Raw genomic sequence first — 18,770 nt, 5'->3', positions numbered from 1 at the left:
TCACCTTAATTTCCAGCACAATCATATTATCACATACTTTTAAACAGCAAAAATGCTTGTATGCAAAGTATTTGGACATGCTTAAAACATAATTGGGTTCAGTATGTTCAGCAATTTTAGAGACAAGATATCTGGATGAAGGGGCGGCCAGGTGACTCAGCGAGTAAGAGCACTGGCTCCAGTGTCCGGATGACCTCGGATCGAATCCAGGCTCAGACATTTAGCACCCACTCAGAAACACCTGGCCGTGTAACCTTGAGCAAGTTACTTAACCCCAATTGCTTAGGGGCGGCCAGGTGGCTCAGCAAGTAAGAGCACCGGCTCCAGTGTCGGGATGACCTGGGGATCAAATCCGGGCTCAGACACTTAGCACCGCACCCAGAAATAACTGGCCGTGTGACCTTGAGCAAGTTACTTAACCCCGATTGCTTAAAAAAAAAAAAAAAGATCTGGATGAAATATCCACTTATCTAAACTATCTCTCTTCAAACTCTCCCAACTTGTAATAAAAAGCGGTAACATGTTACATAGAATGCTACCATTAAGGCATCATGAAATCCCACTGAGAAGCAGAATGGACCACATTCCTCAATTCGGTCTCTTTTCTGACTTAAGAGTCAAATGACTAGGGTGCAGAACAAATGAGTAAACTGGAGGAGGAAGCTATCTCGGGTTCACGGAAGGCCATGGTGTGAGGGTCCTCAGCACAAGCAGCTGCCTAACCTCATTTCCGTGTTATTCACGATGTCCTCCTGAGTGAACAATGCATCACATGTCTAAACGCGCACTTGTCACCGCGGTTCTGCGAGGGAGGGAGGGCAAGCAGTGCTGGGACATTACAAAGACATCTGCTGGCACCAACCCCAGCCCTGATTTGTGCCTACGAAATACACTCCCCTCAAACTGGGTCCAAGTAGAGAAAAGAAGGCCAGGTGGAGTCGGGGCCTTGTCCTCCTGGGCTGGGAGGCACCTTCTGTATCCTGAACACAGCAGCACATCTCAGCTGGCTGAACCACCAACTTGAAATATGACAAGTGTGTCAGAAACAAGTGAAATATTATTCTGTATTTCTAGCTTTTAAACAAATACACACAAATACATAAAAAAACACGGAAAATATGAGTGCAAAACGTAGCAGAATATATAAGTTACCAAGTTTATAGAAGTTCCTCACCAAGCTATCCTTGGACTGAATGGCTAGCCAGCACCCTGACCACCTAGAACTCCTTGTCACACACACCCACACAGCACACATGGGGAAAGGCTTTTCAAAGAACGCCACGTTCATCTTGCTGCTCAGGCCTCCTTCAGTCAACGATCAAGAACGTCTACTTCAGGCACACGTGGTCATGGCTTTTCCAGTTGCTGGCACGAGATGCTCAGAACATTTTTGATTACTAATCGTACTTTCATTCTTCATTTGTTTTCCACTGAGACCTCCTGGCTTTGATGAGATCTCTTGTATCACTACCTCCTTTGGTACCTTTCTATGTCTGTAGCACGGTAGTTTTGGGAAAGGACAGGAAAAGGAGGATGCCTTAACATCAAGTCCTTCCTTTAATACCGTTCGACAGTCAGTGCCTCAGGCCACGGAACTTTGGCTTTTTTAAAACTAGCATTGGTTGCTTGATGGTTGGCTTGTCACCAAACAGGGCGGCTTCACTTTCTGTAGTTGGGAATCTCGTCTGGTAGATGGCAGGATATTCCTTCTGAAACTTAAAACGTTTAGAAGGATGACTGAGCGAGGCTTGGATTGGCCACCCAACGTAAGGGTCCCAGATCTGGGCCCCTGTTTCAGTGCCAGCAAGACTCTGTAATGACGTGTTTAAAGTCTGTAAAATGAGGCTTAACTATGATCTCTAATGTGTAACTAAATTTGAAAATATCTCGTTTCTAAATTTTGCACATTACCATGTATTCTCTGTGTTCTCCTTGTGCTTCAGCATTTCAACCAAGCAGAGCACATGCCTCAAGTGGCACCACGAAGTATGCAACCCCCAGGAAGTATCTGCCAAGCATGCACTGTGAGCTTCTGGGTGTCCGCCTCACAAGGTTAATTTACTGTCAGACTACAAATTTAATCACGCGACACATTTGTGTGCAGCAACAGCTTCATGAACTGCAAGATTATCAAAGATCTGTGTGGTTTGTTAATAATAAAACTTCAAAAAACCAGAACTGGAACCGCTGATTCCCTAAAGGCAAATGACAAACACACCCTGATGTCAGGTGCTTATTTTTAAAATACGTTCCTGAGGCTCAGAATATATTCTGCTTAATTTCCCTTATCTTCTGTGTCTACAATATAGTATAATGATAACTGATGTTCCAAAAATCTTGTAAGATATTAAATCAAAGGGAAATTTAATTACATTTCCTGTACAACACTTACAAAATAGAAGCACTGAAAAGAGAGTTTTCTGATAAGATTCCACAAGCAATCACCTCCTTGAGGCTTCACTGAAAGCCTCTTCTATGGCTGGATTTATTAAGATCAAAGCCCCTGCATCTGTCATCCACCTTCAGTCTGACCATTTTATTAGGGCTGTCCTCTAAATAAACTGCAGTTCTCTAAGGACATACTCAACTTAGAAAATGGTCACATAACTATCAAAGGAATTCTTCTCTTACCTGCTTTAATTTTTTCTTTTTTTCTTTTAGAGGTAAGCTTTTATCTTTAATAATATTCTCTAAAAGTTCTGCAATTGCAACCTGAGAGGTAGAAACTTTCTGTTCATCAAATTCCTGGGGGCTTATCTGCTTACAATAAGAGTAAGTTGGCAACGTAGGAATCAGTTCATCGCCAGGATATGCAATCTGAGAAGAATAAAGGGAAAAAGGCAATTCTATTATTTCTGTTCTTATGTGAACAAGTATCATTTCAATGAAATTTGGTAATTACTAGTCTGCAGGTGAACCACACCTGGAGCTCTTTGGAAAGGTTCATTAAGACACTGACTTGAGCTACAGAGCTTACTTCAAGTTTTCATGTAAGACACAACAGCTGATAACCTCCTGCTATGAGCTCCCAGCACCTACATGGCCTTTCCTCAGGTAATCCAGGTGCTTCTCCACGGCGGCCTGTAAGTGGGATGGCACTTGAAGGATTTCTTGATGATGATCCATCAGAAAGGAAACTAATCGTGTAGCAAGCAGCTCGTCCAGATCAACCTCCTCAGCACAGCGCAGCACGCATCGGGAAAACGTCTGTATCATCTGGAAGCATTTCAGAAATGGGAGTCAAAACCCAGACTTTCACCGGAATCAGAAGATCAGCCATTTCCCGGCAGTGCCATGCTGAAGTGTTCCCATGAAGCCATAAGCTGATTTCAATGTTCAGATGAAGACAATTTACGCCTGTTAGAAAGATTAAGAACGCTGGCTTTGCTTAATTCCATACTAATGATCTTGTATTCGCTGAGCATTTTTCAACCAAACAATTCCACAGGATTAAACAGGTTTAGGATTTTCTTTTAATAGATGTGCCCTATTTCACCAGGAAACTGGACAGCACTCATTAATACCAGATTGATATAAGGTGCTTAAGTTTAAAACTGATTAGAAAACAATGACTCTTTACATAAAATCAATCCAACAGAAATATCAATTAGGAGAATATATAATCTACCAAAACCAGTATTCATCAGGAGTTGCAAAATTGGAACTGGTTTACCTTTAAAACTTTGGGAAAAAGTCATATCACATTCAGTTTAATTCAATGAAGATTTACTAAATATCTAATATACACAATGAACTGCTCTAGGCCCAGGAATGATTCAAACATCTATGCACAGACAGGAAACCGTAAAAGTTAGAAGGAACAAATGCAGAAGAGAAGTCAGAGACTGGCAGAAGCAATCTGGAGGAGGGGGTGGGGGAATCGCTTATCTTTGGGGGCTCAGAAGGAGCCTGCCCCGAGCTTTAAGGCGGGGCTGATGGGGGTGGAATGCACAAAGATGGGGTGCGGATGGGAAAGGATAGAGGAACTGGATAGGAGTCTAGTTTAGAAATCTACAGTAGGTTAAGGGCAGTTGTGTAAAATAAGGGCGGAGGCCGGCCACAGAGCGCCTTGGAGAACAGGGTGAGAAGGCTGGGAGGACAGATACCCGGGGGCCATTAGGACAGAGAAATCCCACAGGCCGGGAAACCCGTGAGGCTGGGCCTTGGAAGACAGGCTGGGACTGTGCATTGGGACAATCATTTGCATGGAGGCAAGAATCCCTAGTTATCACCAATCCCATTTAAAAAAATATAACTGGGGGCGGCTAGGTGGCGCAGTGAATAAAGCACCAGCCCTGGAGTCAGGAGGACCCGAGTTCAAATCCGGCCTCAGACACTTAACACTTACTAGCCGTGTGACCTTGGGCAAGTCACTTAATCCCAACTGCCCTGCCTTCCCCCTCCAAAAAAAAAAAATCCAACCAGACAAATGTACAATGATTGGATTTTTAAAGCTCATCTGGCTCTTCTATAATGGTCAAGAATAGTCATGGCCCACAGTGGCCAAGGCTTTAGCCCTTCATTCCAAGTCTGGATAGTTTCTACCTCATTGTGGCACAATCTGGACTGTTGCAGAGATGTGACTTCTCTGTGGCCCATCACACTGGCACCTGCCTCTTGTGGCGGTTTGTGTGTGTTGAGTGTTCAAGATGAGGAAATACCTCACAGAAGAATTGCTCGTTTCCAAAGTGCCATTTTTGGAAGTAAGTGGTCGTTCCAGCCTCTGTGCCTTCATTAGCAAGTGGCAGAACACAGAAGGGTGGGGCCTTTGTGGATTTTTCACAATCTTCTAATCTTTTGCGATCATCCTCTCCACAGCCCTTTCATGTTGGGTGGATCATGGGGTCACAGGGAGCAGGTGCTGAGAGGGCCTCATTAGCCTGTGATGTTTCTTTATGGGGGCTGATCAGATGCCAGCTTTCTGTGTTTGTCCACTCCACCTCATTAAGTGACTGGACAGGGTAGACACAGGAGACCTTCTAGATTCCCCATTTAAGGAGGAGGCCAAGGGCAATAATGTTATTAATTCCCAACTGGGTTGGGATTTCATCTTTGTTTCCAGAAATTCATCTTCCTGCAAGATGGAACCAACACTGAGATTCACACCTCCTCAGTACCCCCTTGGGCCAACAGTGTCAGAGATTACAGAGAGGTCAAGGAGAATGAGGACTGAGAAAAGGTCACTGGGTTTGGCAACTAGGAGATCACTGGTAACTTTGGAGACAGGCTTCAGGGGTCAGAAGACAGAGTGAAGACGTTAAGAAGAGGGAGAGGAAACAAAGTAAAGGCACCATTGCAGATACCTGGTAGTAGCAGGGAAGGACTGAGGCTGAAGGTCAGGGAGGGTGTGGGGGCATCAGGGGCAGCCTCTGGTAACTGTTCTTACCGTCATCTACAAGGCTGACCCACTACCCGCGTATGTCTCAGTATGAAGTATCCTTTTTATCTCCTCTTCCCACTGGAGTCTATCATTGCTTAAAGCGCAAACTTACAAGTGACCTTGTCCCCATCGCATCATGAAGTCTGGGCATATCAACGTTCTGACTCATCCGAGAAATCATTCTCATCAGCAGCTGGAGCTTTCTCCGGTTTGGCGGAGGAAGCAACAAGCAGCAAATCTGTAGGGCATCGATGGCAACTCTCTCTAGATGAGGCTGCAGCAAACCTAGAAGGAGAAATGGTGACCATAAACAAGGGCCAGGGATCTCGCAAACTGCCATGAGCCTGCAGGAAAGGCAGGACAGGCTGCATACGCCTTCTTTCACTGGCACCTTAATCCTACTGTGATCTTGCTCTCAGTGTCAAACAAAACAGCCCCTTGTTCACACCACGAAGAACCAATGGGGTGAAACCTCAAAGACCAGACACAGCTGGGAGACCAGTGCTTCTGTCAGACATCCCAAGTGTGGGATCCCAGGCGAGGCCATTACCCTCCCCTGGTCTGAACTTCCTCATCTGCAAAATGGAGATAAGAAGGCTTACACTACGACCTATCTCACTGGGTTTCAAAGTACTTGGCAAACTATAAGGCTCTACAGACACATCAGCTATTATGATATGTCCATCTGGAGGTTAAGACTCATTCACTTGAACAACAACCAAAAAATTACTCATAACCCAAATCACCAAATGCGGGGAAGAAAAATGATGGGAAGAAATAAAATGCTATTACATAAAATACACTATGGTACCAAAAGCTAAATAACTCAAATAAAAATACAAATTATCTATAAAAAGCACAGCCAACAAAACATTTGTTTTGCAAAAAGTAAAGCAAATTCTAAGGTACAACAGGAAAGCAAAAAACAAAGGGTTAGTCAACAGTGAAAGTTATTATTTCATGCACTTGGAAGCATCAACCTTACTCTGAGTGCCAGTCAGCATAGAAGACACTGGAGGGAAAGACTCTCCTGAAAGCTCTAAGGTGCTTTGGCAGAGTCTTTTCCTGACTGTGGTTCTGGCATCCCACGGCCCACTTTCCATGGCTACAGACACATCTGTGGTGCTCTGTGCAAGGTGATCCATGCAATTTGGCCTCATGGTAATTTCAGCAACAGGCATATTGATGCGGCAACTTCTTCTTCTGTGACTGTTGAAAAGCAAACTGTGAGACCTACAAAGCTGTTTTGCTTTGAGTTTCCCATTACATGATTCCTCCTGGTCTTGAACAGTTACTGTGGACGTTCTTTTAAAACCCACACAGGATGACTTTTGACTGTCTCCATCTGAACAAACATCCAGTCTAGAGTTCTCTTCAAAACCCAAGAACCATCTTTCCTTATTTTGTCCTGCTACATTAAGATCAGACCGACTGAAGCTCGGGCCTTCTGTACTACCAAACCCTGAAGCATCTACAATTCTTTCCAAAGAATAGCACCTTGGCTTAAGCTTAGATAAAGGCAAAACAGGTTCATTTTTCAAACCTGTTAAGTTCTGACAACTGCCTCCAATGAAGACATTAGCCCTGGATCTTCGGGTGCCTGGATCACAAAGTGGCAGCTTCTTAGTGCCTGGGCTTTTAGGTTCCTGCTCATTTGTATAAAGAGTCTCAGAGGTTTCTGATTCTTCCTTATGCTTCTCTTTATGAAGTAGACTAAGAAGAAGACACTCAGTTGATTTGAAAGAGTTCATATTGTTTACATGGAGGGCTTTTGAAGACTGTGAATCATCTTGGATTTTATGCTTTCCATTGGTTCTATTTGGAACCGTGATGTAGCCACAGACAACTAACAGAAAATGAAACAAAAATTAAGATGCAACTGGTTTGACAGTGGATGAAAACAGAAAAAAGTTAAAAAAAAAGGGCATCATATATTGTTAGTAATATGCAAAAAGCAGGTATTGAATTCAGAGGCCACTTAAAAAGCATGCAAGATTAAAATGCAAACATGCAGGACATTAGAGGTTTTCCCATCAAAATAGGACCATTTTACTTAAAAAAAAAAATGCACAGCTGATTAAAATTTCTACTTCAAATAGTTCCAATCAGAAAATAATTAGGATTTCTACTATCTATGTTCAGGTACTAATTACCCTAAGAGTCCAATCATTGTAATGATAAGATTTCAGAGTTCTCTACTGTAAAGGTTTCCTTTGTGTTTTTTATATAAACGAAGTCCAAAAACTAAAATCCACAGGAACCGAGATCTCATACATACCCAATATATTAACAAATAGCTCATAATATTCAAAAGTAAGCAGAGGCTCTGGGAGATCTAGAAAATAGTCGGCAATGGTCCGGAATACATCTCGTTCAAATCCAACATAAGTTGGCTGACTCAGGTCATTACTTCTTGGCCCTAAAAGACGGAGAAAAGGCTGTATGTACAGTTGTACCACATATTTTCTTTTTAACAAGTTTCTTTTAAGAGCCATAAACCTCAACAATAAACCTCTCCATAACTGATCCTTGAATTTTTATGTATATGTAGGGAAAAGAATATTAAGTCCAACTGAGAGGAACGGAAGCCCAGTGAGGTCCATGGGCACATGGGTGCTGGACAGCACTGCAAGGACAAGCAAGAGTCAAAGGCAGGGCAGGTAAGTGCCGGGGTAGGAAGTGCGTCATAGGCATTAGCTGACATCAGCAAGACAGAGCTGTACAGACAGCAGATCTATACAATGTTCTAGGACTAAATGATTCCTCAGGTCTAGTTCCGCTCTAAAAGTCTATGACCCACATAAAGTGATTCAGAAATATCGGGTCAACACAGGTGAGCAGGTCAAATCACACAGCAATGTTACATAAAGGGAGACAACTCAATTTTGCTTTCTCTAATTTAACTCAAATCTTTGTAAAATAAAATTTTAAACATCTCATCTCTGCGATGAAAGACAATAAAATTAAACAGATTCTTGCATAACTTACAGTTTGCCAGACACTTCATAGCAGATAATACCCAGTGAGGAAGGTCATCTATGTAGTAAAAGAGAACACAGTCAGTAACTCACCCACTTAGAATGGTCATAAAAGCAATGCCATAAAGAACTCTGGTCACCATCTGGATTGACAGGATTTCAGAAGCTACAGGTTCATCAATTCCCCTCTAATTCCTTAAAGCAGCACAATGAATGTGGGCCACGCTGCTCTGGCCGTGAGGGTGTGGCTCTCCTCCCACCCACAAAAACCCAAGGGAGACCACTGAACCAGGACTCCTGGAAGTTTGTGTTCCTCTACAGTGTTGGGAGAATTATGGTTCTGTCGGTCCATATCAACTTGTCATGCCTTCTCCATTCGGGAGGATGAGTTCTGACAGCAGACAGTGCTTGGCTTCATCAATGTTCTGTCATTCATTCAAGAATTCAGTCCCTGTCCCTACTGCTGTATCAATTTCCCAAGGAGCCTGATCAAACACATACGTCATCAATGCACAGGCCCTCTAGGACGCTGGCAGGAATCACGAGCTGGTCGGGCCTGCCAGATTGTATTCTTAGCAAACAGTTTTGGCTAACTGAAAGGATACCTTCATGCCACCCATGCCGAGCCTTTAGTGAGTGATTAAAATTGCCCCCACCCATTTCAGATTCTACTATGTGATGTGTCTGGGAATGGGCATAGCTTCCCAGGTTCTGTTATATATTCACATGGTCAGAGTTACAAAATATCTACTTAATGAGATATTTCACATTCTTGTGGCTGAAGAGACAAGTGCGTTTTATTCCTCGATTCTTGTTTAGTCGAAGAGTTGGAATGCTCTCCATGGGATAAAAATGCTTTCCTCAGTAGCTCGAAGCATCGCCCCTTTGTGCCTTAAGCAAGAAAAAGCCATGACTATTTCTTGGGAATTGGGGCCTTAATTTAAATTTATTCAAATAGTTTAAATAAAATTATTTGTACAAAAGTTGCTAAGTTGTTCACATTTTAAATATTTAGATAAATCTACCTAATAGACAAAAGGAAAGTCCAGCTCTAGTAGCACGATTACAAAGAGCAGTAAAACTGGGAAAGAGGAAAAAACACACAAATCAAACGAACAAAGAAAAACACTGGCCTGAAGGGTCTGGCCTCGCACCTGCAAATGGCCTGCTGCGCTGTACTGATTTCCCTCCACTGCCAATCTGGGTGATAAGCAAGCCTATCCTAACGAGTCCTCCGGTCAGTGCTAAGCCCTGGCAGCAGGGGAGTTCTGTGTGACACAGGACACCCGAGAAGCACAAGCTCTGTCCCCATGCACTCACCCCGGTCCCCTCTAACGACATCAACAGCATCACTCAACACCATGCCTGTATAACCATCTGTGTCATCACTCAGACGCAGGGCTCTGCCCTGACTCGAGCCCCAGCCCCAGCCAAGCAGCTTGGAAGAATTTAAAACAAATTCCTCTAAGTACTGAATGCGCTCTGCCATCCTGACCTGCTTTGTTCTGCAGCACAACCACTCCATGTTTACTCGTATTGGTCATGTTATATATTATGTACTGAGGTATTACTTGTGCTGGATCCAAGGCTTCTTCTAAAGACGGCATACCTAAAATGGTTTGTAAGCTGAATGGAAACAATAATGAAGAGAATCTTATTTCAGACAACAAGGAAAATAAAAAATAAAAATAAGCTACATTCAGAGTCTTTCAAAGATGAAATCTGTATGACAAAGAGATTAATTTTAAAAGAAAGTACAAACAATCTCCCCATTTTCCCTTTGACAAAATTTCACATATATATGTATGTATACAGAGAGGGGGACAGATGGAGGGGGAAAGAGAGGAGAGGAAATGAGAAGAGAGGGGAGGGGAAAGAGAGATAGAATTACTTCTTCCCAATTGCTTCCCCAGCCCTCCCCAATAACTTTTTAGGATTCTATAATAGTAATTTCAGGAATGTCTATAAAATTGGGGTTTAAAGTCGGGGAGGGGTGAGAAGAATCTAACTAAAAACCTTAAATTCTTTGAGACTGTACGTTAGGGCTTCCACTCGCATATTTGAATAAAAAGGACCAAAGTTTGAGTAACTCAAGAGCTTGGTCTTAACTAAATACAGACTTACTGCATCAAAATAATATGTCTCCAGATTTCTCCGATATCTTCCTGGCTTATTTCCCTTTCCTCTACTGGGTTTTCTTTATTTTCATCTCCAATTTCACTTCTAACATTTTCTGTATTTTCCTAAAAAATGAAGATCACAAGTTTAGCTTGGTAAAACTTATTAAAGTAATTTACCAAATATGAAATCATTTCATATTAAAACATTTCAAATTTGGTAAAATACTAAACCAAATAATGCTTTCCTTGAAATGCTTAGTAATCTAGCCATTTCTTCAAAGTTGTGCAGCAGAGGAGCAGTGCTTGCCTTAGTTGTGAAAGCACCCTGATCACAACTGTGGGTTCCACACTCTTAGTCACTCTCAGCTTCGAGGATAGAATATAGGCTTCAGACATAACTCAGAGGCTTTTGGTGCACCTTTGATTTCTTTGGGCATTAAGGTCAGTTGCTTGGGATTACTGAAGTTATCGAAAGCATGCATACCAGAGAAATATTTCATTTTCAAACAAAAACTCAAGCTTCCAAAAAAAATTACTATAATACAACGATAATTTTAAAAAGCGGCCCATCTTATAACAAGAGATCACTTCTCTTGGACCATAAAGTCCTTGTAAGAAGGGATCATGTCACTTTTGTCACCACCTCGAAGAGTCTGGTACATAGTAGGTGCTTAATAACGATGGCTAATTTGTCAGCAACAATAAATTAAAACCAAATTCCTCATTAACAGTGAAACACAAAATATGACGCCAAGACGCTGGACTTCCCCAAGCTAGTGCTAATCTTATCACTGAGGTCCCAGAGCTATAGTTAGAAAAGTATTTGGTAAAGCTTAAACAATTATATAAATGTTAGCTGTTATTCCTATTCCCAAGACAGAGATTATACATGTCCAATGGATTACATATGTGAACCAAGGAAAAGTCAGACCCCTGAAATGAATATGTCCTCAAAACATTTTTCTGTGGTTAAAGTAAAAGGTCACAGCAGAGCAGACTTAGGCCATCCCTGATGTTGGGTAAATAAGTCAAATCGTCCTTACATACCAACAAGCAGCAAACGAATCCAAGCTCCTACTTTCTTCACTCCTTAGGAAGAACTACATTTTGTTTAATTGTAAAACCTGGGATCTGCTAGATTTAAAAAGAACAAAGCCAGGAAGGCGCCTTCTTAGGCAGGAGAGGTGTTACCAGAGTGTAGCCTTCTGCCTTTTCCTTCCTCCATGAATCTCTGATGATTTTGTGAAAACTGTGTGCTCCCTCCATTACCTAGGGATCAAGATGTATTTCTGGCTTCCTAAGCTGTAGGTCAGAATGCATTTTCCATAAAAGTAATTCCATAAATGCTGATTGGACAGTTGAAACCATATTATCAACACCATTTAAAACATCTTCTAAGAGAAAATGGGTGGTTACACTCCATCTGGCTTTGGGGATGGTCTATAGGAAGCGGAGGTAGAACTTCCTTAGCTAAGGAAATCTCAGTCCTCCAGCACCCCTTCCCCCCCCCCCCCCCCCCCCCCCCCCCCCCCCCCCCCCTAAGGAAATCTCAGCCCCCCCCCCCCCCCCCCCCCCCCATTCTTTCTCTGCATCCCGCAGGGTCCACATCATTTTAACCTCTTCTTGCATTTACACTGCTCCCCTTTTGGCTTGACTCCAGGCCCCTGCTGAGTCCTACACTTGGCTCCTCACCAGTTCATCCTACTTCCTTGCTCTGGCCTATCTGGGGTTCTCTTTTGATTTCTGGTGATGTCCGGAGGCGTGCTGCTCATGCATCAGGCTGCTCTGAATGCCAAAAGACTGACTAAAACTGAACTTCTGAAACCCAACTACGTTTAAGTTTGGGATGAACCGAATGAGCCTTAGATGTGGGATGGTACACTTCACTTTTTATTGATTACTGGAAATCACGTCAATTGGAAACATGCGTTACCTGATAGACATGCTTTTTAGGAGTCCTTCGAGATAAATGTCGTAATTTAAAGATACTTTCTTTTTCTTTAAAAATATTCTCTAGGCTGCTTTTTCTCAATTCTGGATGACGGTGTGGTACACTTTTAACTGGAGAAGTTGTAGGAAACCTATTTCAAAAACAGATTTGAACTGATGTAAATTGTGAGACTGGGTATCATGTCCTGTAGCTTTTATGTATGATAATCATACTCTGACTAATAGGATAATTAATAATATCAAATTTATTTGGCCTTGATAGGGAATGAAATGTTTTACGTAAGTGACTTTTCCAGAGATAAATCATTCTAATCATACTTTCTTTAAATAAAACATACCCAAAGTACTAGAACTTTTTCTTGAAGAATCAAGGTCAACAGCATGAACATCAATCACTATATTAAGTTCTAATACAATGACACCGACTTGGCATGAGACTCTTTGCCACTACATTAAATACCTGTAGAATACTAAGCTTTTTTAGCCCTCTTAAAATTTTTTTAAAAGTCTCTTCTCTTGCTGTGAAAATAATCACTTACCATTTTATTTTCCACATATTTTTTGTTTGCCTTTGTGGCCCCTAGCTCTTAAACTTGTTGCTATCTGGGAAAACACCCAAAAACCTTTGAAAAGAGGGGACTTTCCCCAACCCCCAACCTCAACCTGCCAATCAATTTGAAGACAGGCCAGAATTAGGGGATCCATGGGCTTATCCCTTCCTCCAACAACCCTCATTTCCAATTGCTGCAGGGCTCCATGGCCCCAGAGCACTGTAACCCTTGAACTCACTATCTTCTTGGTAGGGAAACATCTGTCCCATTAAATTCTAAAGCTCTTCTTGGTTTTTCCGGCCACATTGGTACTACCTGGCCTTTCCATTTCCTCAGCGCTTAATACATTTCTCCCCTTTCAACCTATTCCTAGATATAGGAATGTATGTCACAGTAGGTACAAATAAATCAGAGTAGAGAATTTGGACAGGTGCTCAAGTCCTGGGTTCCAGACCCAGCTCTATTACTCACTAGCTACATATGTGACTTTGAGAAAGTCAGTGCACCTTTCTGACCTTCATTTATAAGAATAAGAGGGTGCTCATTGGGTGATCTGTGAGAGCTTGTAAAGAACTAAAATGTTCTGAGTCCACTTAAGAATTCTCAGCATTAGATCTTGTCTCCACTTCACTAAGAAAAAACCTGGCCTCCTTTGATCCAGCAATACCACTCCTAGGGTTATATCCCAAAGAGATCATAGAAGTGGGAGGAAGACCCATATGTACAAAACTGTTTTTAGTAGCTCTTTTTGTGGTGGCAAAGAATCAGAAATTAAGGGGCTGCTCATCAATTGGGGAATGGCTGAACAAGTTGTGGTATATGCATGTTATGAAATACTATTGTGCTATAAGAAACGAGGAGCAGATGGTCTTCATATTTACCTGGAGAGGCTTATACAAACTGATGCTGAGTGAGAAGAGTAGAACCAGGAGAAATTTGTACACAATTACAGACACAACGTATGTGTGATGACCAGCTTTGATAGACTGGACTCTTCTCAGCAATGCAGTGATATAAATCAATCCCAAAAGACCCGTGATGGAGAGAAATGTGTACATCCAGAGAAAGAACTAGAAAGAACTGAGTTTATATCCAGATGGAAGCAAAATACCTGATCTTTTTCCTTTTCTTGTTTGGTTTTATGTCCTCTTTACCATTTTTCATTCCATCTGATACAATGTCTTTATAACCTGACTAATGTATAATGTGAAAGTATTTACAGATCCTATACTTGACTATATGCCGCCATGGGGGGGAGGGCAGGGAGGGGCACAAAATGTGGAACTCAAGGAATTGTGGAATTGAATCCTGTAAACTAAAAGGAACCAAATTCATTAAAAAAAAAAAGATAAAGTATAAAAAAAAAAAAACCTGGCCACCTAGGGTGAACTCCTTCACATCCTCTACACCCCCAGTTCATTAAAATGAGTTTCTTGTTTTACACGTCAAAATCCTAAATTTTACTTTATCATTACTATCCTAGAAGGAATTTTTAAAATTTCCCAATTGATAAATAGTCAAAAGATATGAACAAATAGTTGTTAAAGAAATTAAACTATCAATAGCCATATGAAAAATTGCTCTAAATCACTCATAATTAGTGAAATGTAAATTGAAGCAGTTCTAAGGTTCTAGCTCATACCTACCAGATTGGTAAAGAAGACAAAAAAGGAAAATGACAAATGCTGGAGGGGCTGTGGAAAAATGGCACATTAATACACTGTTTTTAGAGAATAGTCCAGTCATTCTGGAAAGGAATGTGGAGTTATCCTCAAACACTAAAGAATGAACATATTCTTTCACTCAGTGATAATATTACTAGGTCAATACCCTAACGAGAACAAAGAAGAAAAAGACTCAAAGACATAAAGTAAGTCCAGCAGCTCTTTCTGCAGGGGCAAAGAGATGGAAACTAAGGGGGTTCCAGTCCACTGGATAATGTCTGAACAAATTATGGCATATCAATGCAATGGAATATTATCGTGCTGTAAAAAATGAAGGGATGGATGCAGAGCGAAGGGAGCTGAACCAAAAGAACAAGTGACGCAGAGACCACAGCATGCTAAGGACACACAGGACGTAAGAACTCTAACCAACACGGTGACCACCAAGACCGCAGAAGGCTGATGAAGGCTGTGACCTACACCTGCTGAGAGGAGGGGCCAGGGACTCAGAGTGAAGAGCCTAACAGATGTGGCCGACTGGGCCAAGGAGAAAATCTGTTCTGCTTGGCTCTGCATAGGCCCAGGGTCTTACAGCTGTCACCTGTACAAAATAGCTTTCAGCAAGTATGTGGTTCGCTATTATCTTATTGGGGCCAGAGCACTGGGCCTGGAGTCAGGAGGAGCTGAATTCAAATCCCCTCCGACATCACCCCCAAGTCACTTTAAGCCTGTCTGCCTAGGCTTCCTCCTCTGTAAAATGAGCCAGAGGAAGAAATGACAGGCGTTCCGGGGCCTCTGGCAAGAAAGCCCCAAGCAGGGTCACCAGGAGTGGGCCACGGCTGAACACATGGCCATGTCAGTGTCAGCTGTGCTACAATGTAACCTGACACTGACTAGGGGGGCCCAGCACGTGCCCCGCCCCGCCCCGCCCTCCTAGATCTCCAGGTTGATCTCGGCTCTACAGGTCCTCACCGGCGTCCAGGCCTGGGGCCCTTGGACCCCCCCTAATCACCTGGCACGGCCGGGCCGTCAGGCCTCAATGGGCGGGGCTCTGACGGGGGGGGGGGCCCAAACAGTAAGAGCTTCACACCCCCCTCCCCCAGACGGATGGGAGGCGGAGGGGGAGAGGAGCGCCCGGCCCCTACCTGAAGAGCCGGCCCTCATCCTGCACATCCTCCGACCCCCAGCGCCCGCGCACGTCCTCGATGACGTGGTTCTTGAGGAACTTGCCCAGCAGCTGCAGCGCCTGCGGCCGCGACACGTCGGGCCCGAAGCTGCCGTGGCTCCGCAGCAGCGCGCACAGCCAGTCCGCCGCCTCGCCCGCCGTGAAGCAGCGCCCGTGCTTCTGGAAGCGCCGCCGATGCTGCCGCAGCGGCATCCCGGCCCGGAACGCGGCCGTCAGCTCGTTCCACTGCGGAGGCAGAGCGAGGCGGCCCGCGTCAGTGCGCCCTCCCGGGCTCCGGCACGCGGGGCCTCGGCCCCCCCCGCCCCCGCCCGGGCTCCCCCCTTACCAGCTGGGTGGCCCGGTAGGGCCCCGGGGTCACCCCCCGGCTCTCCATGCTCCCCGCCGGGCCTCCCCCCATGGCGGCGCCCGCAGCCCGAGCAGCGAAGCTTCCCCGGCCTCCGCCGCCCCGCTCCGGCCACGTAACCAACCGTCTGCCGGGCGACCCGAGAGAGTTTGAATAGCCCGGGCGGCGCCGCCGATTGGCTGGAGGCGTGGCCACGTGACGCGACGGGGGCGGGGCTTCAGCTCGCTCCTGGCTGGGCGCGGGCGCTGCTCTCCAGGGTGCCCTGAGGCCTGGGTCCGCAGGAGGCTGGCTGGCCGAAGAGCTGGACACTTCTCCAGAGGGGGGGCTCGGGCAAGCCCCCTCCTCCATTGCGCTCTCAGGGCAGGACTGCCCGAGTGGAGGCGGGAGCGTCTGCCCCCAGTCGGCGGGAGAGGGCCTGCCTCCGTGTTAAACTGCCCAGCCCCTCCGCAGCCCTGCGAGCGCAGCCTCCGGGCAGGCAGCCTGCAGCCGAGCTTGGGGAGGTGCAGAGGGGCTGGCGCGACTCCCCTCGTCCCCCAGGTTTACCTCGGGCAGCATCTTCTGAACACGCGCCCCTCCCCGTCCCCAGACAGAAGAGCGCTTCGACGTGGCCCCTGAGCCAGCAGAGAGAGTTCAGGTCGTTCAGTAAGCGCAGGGACCCCGCATCGGACACTTACTGGCGGTGTGACCCTGGGCAAGTCACTTCGCCGCTGTTGGACTCGATTTCCTCCACACCTGGGGCTGCCTGACTGTCCCTCAGCATCTTCAGACCGGTGCAGTCACGAGGGGGCATGCTGTGGTGCTGTGTAAGGATAAGAGAGAGGCAGAAGGTCCTCCCGAAGGCTGCCCTCTCCGGAGCCCAGCGCAGGGCCCGCACTGCTAACCTGGGCCTCCCTGCACCATTTCACAGGCCTTCAGAAGTTTGTGTGCGGGCCCTCAGTCATGCTCAGCAACGAGCTGTGTGGTGGCCAGCGGCCCAAGCTCTCTGGTCCTCTCCAAAAAATCAAGGACTTTTGGCCCCAGTGAGTGCCGTCTTAATGGAGAGATTCAGCTGTATGGTCCGGGCCCTACCGGAGGCAGGGAGAAAGCTCCCATCCCCACACAGTCATGGCTTTAACAATGGAGAGACAAGGTTGTGTAGATGTGATTTCTTGTTTAGAAACCCCAGAAACTTGAGGAGGTTTCAGATCACTATTCCTGGAACTGGAACAATTGCACCTCGAAAGGACTTAGAATCCATCCTGTCCGGTCTCCTCATCTTGTGGAAGGGGAAACTGAGGCCCAGAAGAGTGGAGAGTTTTGCCCAAGGCCATGGGTCTTCAGCACTGCAGCTGGGATCTGAACCCATGTTTCCTAACTGTAGAACCAGCATTCTTTTGAATCAACTACACCATATCCTGGGATTTAGAATTGGAAAGGATGTAGAGATAGATAAGCCCTTCCAACCCCTTCATTTTGGAGTGGAGCTACTGAGGCCCAGAAAGGGTTAACTCACCCACATCACAGGTAGGAAGGACCAATGGTGAACCCAGCTCTCTTGACTCCAAATGTAATACTCTTTCTGCTATAGTGCATTCCCATACAGGTCCTCTTGCCCCAACCAGCACAGGTCAGCCATTGTCTCTTGGTTAACTAGTTTGCTAAATCATACAGTTATTGAATAAATGTTTTCATCTGCTTAGGTCCCCAAAACTTCAGGCCTTGATCTTTAAATTTTTGGACATTTTAGCCTTCTTCATTCAGATAGCTCAGCCCTCACAGATTTTAATCAAATGTATTATTTTCACTCCTACATACACATTTAAGAAGATAATGAATTGGTTATTTTTGAAACAACCTTTTAGAGTAGAGCTGAATGCCTTTAGGTTTGTTCATCGAATTTCTAATTATCCTAGTATTACATTGATTTAAGCCTTTCCTGTTTCTCGCCGGATTTGTTCTTGATTTCAAAGTATATCAAATCATTTTGGCATTGCTTTGGGCTTTTCACAAAAACCCTTACAGTGTTCATCTCCAACTTTACAAATGAGAACACATGCCTTTCTGTATAGCATTATCAGGGAACTTGTCTCATATCAGATATCAGACAAGCGAGGAAAAATAGAGCTCTTGGAAGATATCTGGGGAGCTCTTAGAAATTTGATCATTTGATAAAAAGTACACATTGTCAAAAGACTCAGCATGGCACAGTGGGCAGAGGTTATGGATGACAGCACGATTCCGTCCTCTTAGGAGACAGGTGGGGGTCTATGGGTGTAGAATGTCCATTAGTTTGGATTTTCCTTTTTTAATTTTTCGTTGAAGTACAAGTATGGGATGCTTTGTATGAAATGCTTTCAAGTTCGGAAAGCACTTTCCATCTATTATCTCATTTAAGCCTCACAACAGCCTTGTGAGGTAGATACTACAAATGTTATTATTCTCATTTTGCAGATGGGGAAACTGAGGCTCAGAAAGGTGAAGGGGTCACATAGTGAGAAGTGCCAGAGACAGGATTCGAGCCCATTTAGATTTTCTTGATTATGAATCCAATACCTTATTCTCTACCTTATTCCCTGATAGGGAAGTATGTAAAAACCAAATTACATATTTAAAAATGCA

General features: G+C 44.5%; 1 protein-coding gene across 3 annotated transcripts; it reads right to left on the bottom strand.

Annotated features, from left to right (window-relative positions):
- Nucleotides 1-1,050: 1,050 nt before the first annotated feature.
- On the bottom strand, nucleotides 1,051-17,445 carry DEPDC1 (DEP domain containing 1). 3 transcript variants are annotated; one of them, XM_069093370.1, is made up of 12 exons: nucleotides 16,155-16,341; nucleotides 15,789-16,054; nucleotides 12,412-12,559; nucleotides 10,483-10,601; nucleotides 9,854-9,984; nucleotides 8,369-8,416; nucleotides 7,659-7,799; nucleotides 6,366-7,226; nucleotides 5,493-5,665; nucleotides 3,040-3,216; nucleotides 2,632-2,817; nucleotides 1,051-1,715 (listed from the first exon to the last, which is right to left on the bottom strand). In XM_069093370.1, the coding sequence occupies exons 1-12, from the start codon at nucleotides 16,224-16,226 to the stop codon at nucleotides 1,575-1,577; spliced, it is 2,463 nt and encodes an 820-aa protein (XP_068949471.1). In that variant the 5' UTR covers nucleotides 16,227-16,341; the 3' UTR covers nucleotides 1,051-1,574. The 3 variants fall into 3 exon arrangements, with proteins under 3 accessions (XP_068949471.1, XP_068949473.1, XP_068949472.1); XM_069093372.1 differs by lacking the exon at nucleotides 6,366-7,226 and having other exon boundaries at nucleotides 16,155-16,331; XM_069093371.1 differs by lacking the exons at nucleotides 1,051-1,715; nucleotides 2,632-2,817; nucleotides 3,040-3,216 and adding an exon at nucleotides 3,223-3,357 and having other exon boundaries at nucleotides 16,155-17,445.
- Between the last annotated feature and the right edge of the window lie 1,325 nt (nucleotides 17,446-18,770).

This window comes from Petaurus breviceps, unplaced genomic scaffold, assembly GCF_028583685.1.
Source record: "Petaurus breviceps papuanus isolate PSGF00001 unplaced genomic scaffold, PetGlider_PUasm1.0 208, whole genome shotgun sequence".
In the NCBI taxonomy this organism is placed as follows: Eukaryota; Metazoa; Chordata; class Mammalia; order Diprotodontia; family Petauridae; genus Petaurus; species Petaurus breviceps.
The sequence above is the reverse complement of the archived record's forward strand: the minus strand, read 5'-3'. Positions and strand labels throughout refer to the sequence as shown.

Coding starts and splice junctions, on each gene's coding strand:
- DEPDC1 (XM_069093370.1), bottom strand. CDS start 16,226: ATGGGGGGAGGCCCGGCGGGGAGCATGGAGAGCCGGGGGGTGACCCCG. Junction 9,985..10,482: donor AGACATATTATTTTGATGCA/GTAAGTCTGTAT, acceptor GTTTCCATTCAG/CTTACAAACCATTTTAGGTA. Junction 3,217..5,492: donor CGATGGGGACAAGGTCACTT/GTAAGTTTGCGC, acceptor AAATGCTTCCAG/ATGATACAGACGTTTTCCCG.